The following is a 12,056-nucleotide window of genomic DNA, read 5'->3' on the forward strand; positions in this document are numbered from 1 at the left end:
TTCACGGTGGTGGATGGTTACTAAAAAAAGGGTTAGCCATTGAATTCTACCGATTTTCAGCAAGTTAAATTTATAACATGTAGGTACCTAAATTATATAATATTATATTTAATACAATCAATATATTAAACAATATTGATCAAATAAATAAAACTAAATTCACCAACGGCGTATACAGGAATATGACGTATTACGCTTTAAAGTTTAAAAGCTTTATTATAATGAAACTTAAACTTTATTATTATATTTTACCTACACTCATACCCTGCACTACACTAGGTGATAAGAAAAATCAAACATTCAAAAATTACAAATTTTATAAAATGTAACATTTTGGTCTTAATTTGGGAAATATATCTATATTATACAATTTAATTTTAGACATTGAAATTTAAAAAAAAATTATCATTATTATTATTATTATTATTATTATTATTATTATTATTATTGAACTAGTCAAGACGTATTAGTATCAGTTGAGTTGACATTTATTTTTACTGATCAAAAGTTAGCATTATTAGATTTTACTTGTATTTATAGGTTAAAAAAATGGTACCGGTGGAATTTACAATTGTCCAAAAAGTAAAACTTTTAATTTAAATATTGACAATTTTATGAAATGTTTTATATATTACTGTCACTTTATTAATTTATAATTATTTAAGATCAACTCTGCAGTAAAAAATTGCGGTTCTTGCTTTAAATAAATAAATTAAAAGAAAGTATTTTCATTTTGTTGAATTAATTTACGATATAATTATCTACCAATAATTTACGGAATTATTTACTGTTGAATAACAGCCAGAGCATAATTTTGATCAAAATGCTCAAATCAACAATAAGTTAATATATTTGAAATTCAAAATAATCATTAATTGTACAACACTGTTATAACGTTATATTTATTAGTAGGGAAAAACCGTCAGTTGTGTATTATGGCGATAAGCGAAATACGACTTATTTCTATAAGTTACTATAGAATTGGGTAAAACTTAAATTTTCATGAACTTGAACTTTTTTTCTCGAGTCATTCAAACTTTAAAAAATGAAACCATCACACACTTTAAATCTCTATAATAGTAATAGAATAAACTTAGTAGTGATAAAAACAGATGTTTCTACTTTCTAATAATAACACTCAACAAAAACAAAAATCAAAGTAATCTTTCGTCATACTCGAACACCTAGAACATAATCAAGTTCGAAACGTTCGAGTATGTTTGAATATTCGAACGTCAATATTTTTATTGAGCTTCAGATGTTCAAATTTTTTCTTAAAGTATGAATGGTTCAAAGAGTTCGAGAACCCTCCCCATAAATAACTGCCTTGACTTTTGAAGCGTGAAAGTAAATCGTAAACAAGAGAATCGTTTTCTAATGACTACACCTTTACAATTAATGCATATTACTCTAACTTCTTATGGGCTATTTACATATTAAGATTTAGATATTATTTATTACCGGTTATTACTGGTTTTTGATATCATCACTGGATTTTTAGTTTTTCTAAGCACATTTACCTGCAAATTAGGATCATTTTATTATATTCATTTACATAAATTGTTTTCCATTTTCGGGACTTCAATAACTATCCAGATAAATAATAATAATAATAATAATAATATATTTCATCATATTAATATAATAAAGAAAACAATCCATGTTCAAATTAATTTTACATACGATAAAAACCTCTTCAAAAAGTAAGGCTGGTCCTTGGAAAAATGAGTGAAATAAACCAATGCTTAGTATTAATTTATATAAATTAATCATATATAAGTACCTATAGGTATTAAAGGTGCTCTGTTATACATGTATAATTATAAACCTTCCTTCATTGTATTCTACAAAAACTGTGCCAGAGGCCTGAGATTATGTCTTTTTTTTTTTTACTGAGACAATTTGTATTTGAAATGCCAAAATAGGTCCCGGTTTTATTCTCATAAATTGCAGTTTTCAAAGATTTTTCAAAATATAATAATAAAATATACCAGCAGATAGGGTATCATTAAATGCTCTAATAAATTCCCCGACTTCGGTGCAGGATAGTGGTGTTCTATATTCTTGAACATCTGAAAACAATGATAATAATCTACGTGTTGGAAAAATGACCGATGAGGACCAGATAAAATGAGGTCGATTTACTATAAAGGTATAAAGGTACCTTTATTATACGAAACTTTATATATAATCCTATGTAAAGAAATAAGAATAAGTTATCATACTTTAATTATTTTTTAGCCCCCAAAATGTAGAATGGTATAATTGTTAATTTTGGACTTAAACATTTGAGCTACTTTTAACTTTTCTGTTATCGCCAATCAAATAATGATCATACTCAGGCATACTCAATCAACTCTCAACGAACAAGCAATATTTTATTTGTCAAACAGCACTTTCTGATAAGGTAGTAACAGTCAAATACGATACTGCTTAAAGTCCTCATAATATTTTCTACTGTCTACGTGACTATAAATATGTATATCTGATGAGCCTTTAGTAGGCACCACCTGAAATCTCAGGGAGTGAAGGTGCATACATTGCTCGCACGAGGACACTCCTACGTCTTTAGATGCCTACATTTTTTAATACGTATTACATATTATTTTTACATTTTACAACAAATTATTCAATTTTCTAACTTGTTTTTCCATCGAGTTTATAATATTATAGGTACACCTAATTTATAATTAATTACAATACGTTGTTTCATTAAAAATATTTTATATTAGATTTGTACTTATAGGTTATACTATACCTACTTATATAAATACAACATAAATAATGTATATTATATTATTATTTAATTTATCAGTATTAAAAAAATACATTTGTAGTGATATTTTGTTTTCCATTGCACAAAACCAAATTATGTGAATATAATCTATTATGTGGTCCTTATATTTTTCACCCCCACAATCCACATAATAAATAGTTCCTGTGCCACATGATTTCATACAAAACATTACTGTCAACGTAATTGATCACTGTATAATGTATGCTGTGTAAAGTAAATGTCAAAATTTAATTACCTAATTATTCACTTTAATATTTTGAAATGTATTTACATCAAATACCGTTGTAAAAATAATCCTGTTGGTACAAAGCTATTGCCCATTATTATTGTATAATATAAATTAAACAAAGTTATTGTTATAATAATAAAGTTAAATATTTTAGCTACATCGTTTGTTTGATGTCATCCAGCTTTTAGGAAGAGTAAATAAATTAACTAAAAACATGCATCCCCACGACAAGCGTACGAAACAAATGATACAAATAAATTTAAAATTCAAACAATAATATTGTAATTTAGAGTAGGTAATCAAACTGAAAAAATTAGTTCTGGTGCCAAAATATTCGGGATAATGCAAGAAAAAAAATAACTATCAATACAATACGATGACGTTATTTGAAAAACATTATTCTTTAATTTTCCGTTCCAAATACATGTCGTTTTGACGACTTTTTAGTTTTTTCATAAACACGATAAGCAAATACAATAATAATAATGGAAATTAAGTTACAAGTTGAAGAGGTATTGATTCTCACCTATATAGTACAATATTGTTTCCAACTGATCATTAATATGCAACATGCATTTTCAATAATAACAGGAAATGCAAACAAAAATCGTTGACATTGAAAATAGTTTAAATAAAACAAGTATCTACAATATAGTTGTACCTATATGAACGTATTGATATACGCTTTAACCCTCTTGGAAGCGATTGCCCCCCGTCCAGTAGAATACTCAAAACTAATCAAGGAGCTGTCTTGACTTGGCCATTTTTGGCGTAAATAGTCTTAGCATAATTATTTATTATAATATATTTTTACAATTTATAAATACCAAGACATAACACTGTGAAAATAAATCCATTTGATAATTAATATGATTTTATAAGCATACAATTTGTATAATAGTCGAACTGTCATAGTTACCGACTAAGAGCTAATTACAAAAATTATGTATAAAATAAATAACGAAAATATATAAACATTTATATTTTATGTAATAAGCCATTTTCAGCAGAAATGTTATGAAACAATCAGGTTGAGTGTTTATTAACTAATTAGTTTTTTATAAAATCATTTTTTTAACATCATGATTATTATCAACTACCAATTACTATTATAATACATTTATTTGCACAATTAATTATATTTTATACAACATGTTTAATGTTATGGTATGAACACATCATAGATCAGATATGTTGATATATATTTGTTATGCATAGAATATAAACATTATACATGACAAAACTCCAAAACGCCTTATTGCAAAAATAGTTTACTCCATGTTGTCCTATAAATCCATAGAGTAACATTACTCTATGTATAGATCAGTGTTTCTCAACCTTTTTACTGTGTGACTCATTTTTTCAATTTCAATTTTCTATTGACCCCCAACACACATTTTTTTAAAATACTAGAATAGATTATTATCAATAATAGTACTATACATTGCATACTGTACCGTGTGCACAAGAAACATTAAATAAATATGATATTATAATAATTTTTTACTAAAAAAAACGTATACTAAATATTTTATTCTATAAATATATTTTGAAATTATGGTTAATTATCCTTAATGACTTATCATAGGTTGATAATCTATATTTGACGTTCGCTATAAAAATAGTAATGGTGTATTTTCCGTGTTAGTATATAAAAATATGTACTCGTATTATGAAATATTGTAATATTTATTGATTTTATTTTTTCATTACTTTATTTTATTATTTGACATTTTTAATTTTTGTATTGATTTAAATTTTAAATCATACGCGACCTTATTTAATAAGTTGGTGACTCCCAGGTTAACAAACGCTGCATAGATCATAAGTGATGCCTGCGCCTGTTATCTCTGTCTGATAAACCTACAACATAGAACATTTACGTTCAGTCGAATCCATTTTATGTAGTTAGTTTCGATATTAATAAAAATATCAATGTATAAGATAATACTATAAAAATTAACAACAAGTTGTAAAGTTTCGGTTTTTTCGGGGTCTTCGACGCATCCACTGATCACTGCAGGAGACCTATGAACCGAGCCACTTGTTGCCACTGAAGGTAAGGTGAAACTAATAGAACTTGATTATTAACATTTCAAAATATACAAGATCAAGGTGGCAGTAATAAAAATAATAAAAATAATGATATAGTTTAAGGATAATTAATTTAATTTATATCTAATAACAAGTATAAATATATAACACTTTGATGGTTAGGTTGCATGGGTGTAATTATTTACCCCAGTTTATTTTTGATGTGCTATAAATTATATTGTGAGTTTTCCATACTCCATTGATTAATGCTATCTTTTAACAATTGTCATACAACTACAAAAATATTAAAAAATAACTTTTAAACTTCTTATTTGGACAAAATACAAAAATTAAAGTATGCAAAAAACTAATTTAGAGTAAAAACAAATTGTTTTATTATTTCTAACAGAGATAATAGTAAACACTTGAGACAATTCAATAAGCATTGTAGTAAAAATATTTTTATTATTTGAACGGGAAAAATGTATACACCCGCAACACGTTCACACTGCACATAAATGCACCATAATGGTCTGATAACAACAGGTCACTAAAGAGTTTACGGGGAAAATATTTCAAAATGTACCGTTGGCATTAGGTATATAGAGCCATATAATAAGTATAATAATAAACGAAAACAAAAAGTAAAATATTATAATTGTTTTATAATATTGACGAAAGTGAGACAAACACATCGATATAATATAGGTAATTATAATAATACTAAAACTACTAAGGAAATTACCATAAATTATGAAGTGCGTAAAGTTGACCCCCGACACTGTCTGATCGGCTCAGGACTAACGCCGTAGTTTTGCGATTCATTTGTAACCATTTGTAGCTGCGTATTAAATGTTCGGGGAGATAAATATGGATGGAAAAGCCCATAGTGTTATAACAATGATTTTCACTTTGTTTTTTGAAAAACCTAGGTATACATAGTACATACATACATTAATGATGGCGTTTGTCTTTATTTTAATTTTGTTTTTCTTTTAATAATATATTATTTTGATTTTGTTGTATGATCATTCGTCATAGCACTGGATTGGATACTGCTTGAACCACGGCCCCAACTACAGGTCACCGGGCACGAGATATTTTCAACGAAAAATAATGAGAAATGCATCAAAAAACGCACTATTTTATTCATTCTATGAGACATATATTATTATAATTGTTGTCCTTTAATAAAAGTTAGGATGAATGGAGGTTGAGATATTATATATTGAATTATATAATATGTGAAATACTGACAATTTTGTTTAAGACGGGTGGGGCAAGGGGGTTGAGGTAGTGTGTACCTACATTACAAAGTTGAGCAGTTGGAGGTGAAGTTGATATGATTATACTTTAAAACTCGTTTTAAATTTTTTCGGTGTTTTTTTTTGACGAGTCATAGTGTTCGTTGGTAATCATGGTTATAGATAAATACTAAAAAACTATTTTTGAATATTGTATTATAATATTACGATTGACTTCAGACAGTTCAGTGTTCTGGTTTCCAGAGTATTCACTATTTTAGTTTATTAAATATCAGTTATTTTTATAACAAATTGTTTATATTACATCAAACATTTGGTGACGAAAAACATGAAATATTTTAACTTAACGGTTGTTTGGTCAGGCCTAATTTCTATAACGTTATATTATTATATCATACATGACCATTTTGTCAAAAAGTTGTTTAAGCTAAATATTACGGCGTGTTTGGACGTCTCACTTCAGTCACAACGCCACAATCGTTGATATCACTGTAGGAAATTAAAAAAAAAAAAAACGTGTACAACACTTAGTTCAAAATATAGAACCGGACGGGCGCACCGAGAAAGCTCGTCATCGTGGGCCAGTGTACGGACCTGAGTGCATATTATATCACGTAATCGAGTAGGTATAATATTAGTAAATAGCAATCGATAAATAGGTGAAACGTAAACACTGTCTAGATACGATATCGTGTCATCGACCACTATATAGTTGTCGTGTGACGAGGGATAAGTTGGCATTTTGACGGCATTACACTACACAATATTTCACTCGGGCACTATGTTGCTCATGTATATTATAGTACGCAAAAGTGGTGTGCGCTGTGTGGTCAGGGCAAGCGATGTAAGAAGCCCGTTGCCGCTTGAGGAAAAACAATACAATTAATTTAGTAAATTAATAATGTCAATTAGCAATATAATATGTCGTGTTGACATACAGATTTTTTTCTTTAGATATGATATACTCCAATGTTTGTATCGTATTAAATACAAATTAGAACAAATATATTAGATATCTGGGTAATTCAATTATTGCGTTGGTAAGGTATATTATTCTAACACAGATTGTTAATATTCTTATAAATAAATAAATAAATAAAAAAGAAGATATATCATAGAAACGCTTGGGATTTTGATTACTTACCCGGCTCATACCATTATAGTAGGCAAGGCCGGGTGCAGGGAGCGGTGTCCACGGGTTTTGAGCGATTATAAATAGTTTTAGAAACGGATTTTCTGATATCGAACGATTTTTCAAGCACTAATACCCAATATAATAATGTTATTGCTGTTGTACACAGACAGAAAGATTCCGTCACATAAAAGTACCTAAAGGGGCGATTGTAAACGCCACCATAATACCGATTAGATAAAATGGTAACGAAAAGGTCTAATGTAAACTCCAGCACACAGAGTATTGAAATCAAAAGAAATTGGCTGAAAATCTATTTAGGTATCCGAAAATTCTTTTATCATTGAACACTCACTACTCAAAAAGTATTAATGTTTATGATGATATTATTTTTTTACATGGCTTCAAGTCGTTACAAAAGAACGTTTTTATTAATAAATTATATGTCAAAACATTTTTTTTCCTCATAATTTTTTAAGTTTTTACATTTTTGAATTACAACATACTTACACATTTAATATCATATTCTAAAGCAGAATATTTGTAAAGTATTTTAATACATATTTAAGGCGAGTAGTTTCTGAGTTATAACTTTATAAGCATTTAAAGTTTAGAAGAGCGAAATGTAGTGGTACGCGGTTAACCCCAACATTTTGGTCCACTACTCCACTGATCAAAATTTGAAATACTTGTAACTAATTAAGTATATACTGGTCCAAAAAAAATATTTGAATTTCGAAGATGAAATCAAACCTACATGTTGTTATTCAAAATAGTAAAAAGCTTAAATCAATTTACTATAAAGATAAACATTTTTTTTAAACATAATTTTTTAATATTGTATATGCTATTTTTAATTCATTATTCATATAGTTAAGTATTAATGTACTTAACTTACACAATACTAAGGTAATATTATGTTTATCGGGAATTATTAAAAAAAAATAAAAATATAATATACATTTATTTTGTCCAGCTTTTTTCGATTTTATTACACCGTGCGCCATCGTATTCTTACCGTTACCTGTAACGGTTAAAAGGAAACTCTGTCAGTGTTAACCTTCCCACATTAAATACTTACGTTGATATTAGTCTAAACTATTTATCACTGGAGGTTGCCATCAGAGGTATTATTTAAGTTTTGATAACTATTATATCCCCAGGAGGTTAAACAGTCAATGGCCCAGGGACCTGCTTTTAAGCATAATGATATTAACTTAAACTTGTCAGGTGTCACCGATGGCAGCTTTCCAATTCTAATCTTATATGTCATCGTCAAATTTGTTATCAGACTTGGTTACTTATCATACTATGTTTGTATAGATTTTAAATACATTGTTTTAAAAATAAATAAATAAAAAACTATTATACTGATGAGGTATCATTTAATTTAACTACCTATTATACTCTTTTCATGCCTGGTGGTTATAGTTTATGTTTTATTTTTAAATTACAATTAACATTCTTAACAGGTTTTTTTATTGCCTCTGACCAAACTTCAAATACCAGCGCACGCCACAGTTAACTGTTGTACACAATAATATTGTTGTACCCATTGAATTACATTATTCCTGTGCCTAAACATAATATTGTCCATAGCTGTGACTAAAGGTAAAATATTATTACAAATTATAATGCATGGGTAATTCAAACAATAATATTAATAATAACGGGTGATGAAACAATTGCACACTCGTCGTGGGTCCATAATAATGTTTGCTCAACTAATTTTAGATAGCGGGATCAGACCTAAGCCAACGTTTCCCAAGTGACTTGCTCGAATTTTCAAGTCAGTTTTCAGAACTTTTGGAAATACAAGTTTATTGAGTTAACTCTACAAAAAAAACAAAAATCAAAGTTGAGTCCAAGTAGACTCTTGGTTACCTTAATATTCTGACAATTTTATGTCAACCAACGTATTATAGTTACCTAAACAAATGTTTTTATGGTGTTAGCTGTACTACCCAAGTTTTTCTAAAAATTCAACCCTATTGTATCAAAAGAGTTCTTTGATGACTTGACGAAGACAGAAGTTTGCAAAGTAATTTACAAAATCTGCATTTTGCCTAGGCTTTAAAGATAAAATTTGCCCACCCTATTATCCCCAGACATTAATATTTCAGGTAGGTACTATATACTATATAGGTATGTATTATAAATTATAATCATCAGACAGTGTTTTTGAGCATATATTTTTTTTGTTTTTAGTACACGTCAATAATATTGTATACCAGGGATGGGCAACTCAAAGTAACTAGCGGGCCACTTTTAAATACTTTAAAATCTAGCGGGCCGCAGTGCATAGGAGAAAGCAAAAAAAAATTAAAATTTTATTTTTTATCTTTATTTATTTATATTTACAATTATTATTTAATGTGATACTTGAGGATGAGGTTTTTCAATAGACAATTTAGTAAAATCCACTTCTATTTCAGTAGTTGAAACTCTTAGTAAATGTCCCAAGGTTTCATCTGTTAAACGATTTCTTTCCTTCGATTTAATATGTTTCAAGTTCGAAAATGTACATTCGCATAATATGTATGTGGTTCCAAACATAGATAACATTTTTAATGCGAAATCTCTTAGAATTGGATATTTTTCAACTGGTAATGTTTTCCAAAATGACACATCAATCTCTTTTGCAGATAAAAATGGATCTGTTTGTAACTCACATAATTCTAATTGAAGTGAAGGATCTTGCTTTTCAATTTCAACTGCCATAGGATTATTAAATAAATTTATTTGAGGACGCATAAGTTCAATTTCTTCAAATCGTCTTTTGAACTCTACAATTAATTCATCAATGTGGGTAATGCAATGTTCAAAATTAAATTCATTATCAAATTCTTGTTTTATAACTTCACAACACGGAAAATGTATTAATTTATTTTCAACAAATACATTTTTAAACAGTTCCAATTTTTTTCTGAATCCATCTAAAAAGCCTATTATTTGAGATATTGTTTGTTTTCTACCTTGTAGTTGTAAATTTAGTTTATTTAAATGTTGAGAAATATCCGTTAAAAATGCTAATGAACATAGAAATTGTTTATCAACTAATTGATTTTCAAAATAAGTGGTATCAGTTGTAATATTTGTTTTAAGAAAATTTAATATTTCTTTTCTCAAATCAAAAAAACGTTCGAGACACTTTCCTCGACTTAACCAGCGTACATCTGTGTGCAATAATAAATCACCATATTCACAATCAAGTTCTTCTAAATATTTAATAAAATTAAGGTGGTTCAAACTACGGTTGCCTCCTCTAATTAGATTAGTAATTTTAAAATGTACAATGTATACGAATAAACAGAACATCAAGTTACGTATTCAAATGTGTTTGTCAGTTTGCATACTATTGTATTGCTATGAATCTATAAAAATATATATTTATAGGTATGTATCTATTTGTATCACCATACCTTTCAAAATTTTACTTGAAATTCAATAACACCCGAGCCGTACAAAGTTTTATCATGGAGGTATATTTATAATGTTATTTAACAGTAATTATAATTATAAAATGTTTGCCAATGCGACAATTTCGTTAAAATGCTTTGAACGAAAACTGGGCTGTTTTTTTTTTCTTTGACGGAGTGCCTAGACCTCTAGTTTTAGCCTCCGGGCTTCTAGAGGATTTAATGTGAGTTTGTGTTCAGCATGTGTGCGCATGTGTGTGTGGTGTATTTCATTACAGTAACTGTGCAATAAAATTAAAAGACGTCGAGATGTATTGCCTGCAGTTATGGATTAAAATAGGTATACATAGTCCATTCGGAAAATTCCAGAGAAGAATATAGCTGTAATTTTGTTTATTATATTATTTCGAAAAAGGACAGTTGCTTTTATTTGTATAAGAAACATCTTTATGAAGGGCATTTGCCGAATAAATGACCGTTGAATCCATCAGTCACCACTACATGTCGACATGTTGTCAATAAAAGTTCATGTTTGTAAAGGCACCATATATCGTCCAAAAATCAATACTACTCGCGTTCAATATTTATATATTATATAATTGAAAACCAATTAAATACGATATCGTTTTTTAAAAATATAGTTAAAACTAGCTATTTGTTTATGAAAAAAAATATAGGTTCCTCCAATGGGCATAATATTTTTTAAGTATGTCTATCTTAAATAAATTATGAAAAATTCAATCAAAAGGTCCGTGGGGGCTGATTGATCCAATGTTATACGTATGACTGCGACACCATGACCTACATAATATTTTACAGATCTGTAACAATAACAATATTAATAACCAATAACAAGGCTTCAACAAGTTAATAAATTAAGGTAATCTTAACTTATTGGTCTACCAAATTAGTTTGAAGTTTTTATGAACTTAAAATGAACTCTTGTAGAGTAATAATTGGTAAAACATACAAAATATTATAAAAAAAGATGTTTTGATAACAAAGAATTGTGTATTGTTAAAATAAAAACTAATAATAATAATAAATCCAAAACATTATTACGTTATTAAATAGCACATTTTACCAATATTATATATTCTGTACACTCTAAGAATAACAGTCACGAATAATTCATAATATTCGATTATAAGGGATGATATTCGTTAAAACTTATATTTAT

At 27.9% G+C, this 12,056-nt stretch overlaps 1 protein-coding gene across 1 annotated transcript; it reads right to left on the bottom strand.

The window, feature by feature from the left end:
* Positions 1 to 9,827: 9,827 nt before the first annotated feature.
* Positions 9,828 to 10,178, bottom strand: LOC111034944 (general transcription factor II-I repeat domain-containing protein 2-like). The gene has a single exon (XM_022316393.1). The coding sequence runs from the start codon at positions 10,176 to 10,178 to the stop codon at positions 9,828 to 9,830; it is 351 nt and encodes a 116-aa protein (XP_022172085.1).
* Between the last annotated feature and the right edge of the window lie 1,878 nt (positions 10,179 to 12,056).

The sequence above is a fragment of the Myzus persicae genome, unplaced genomic scaffold (assembly GCF_001856785.1).
Source record: "Myzus persicae strain clone G006 unplaced genomic scaffold, MPER_G0061.0, whole genome shotgun sequence".
NCBI classification, from domain to species: domain Eukaryota; kingdom Metazoa; phylum Arthropoda; class Insecta; order Hemiptera; family Aphididae; genus Myzus; species Myzus persicae.

Coding starts and splice junctions, on each gene's coding strand:
- LOC111034944 (XM_022316393.1), bottom strand. CDS start 10,178: ATGGCAGTTGAAATTGAAAAGCAAGATCCTTCACTTCAATTAGAATTA.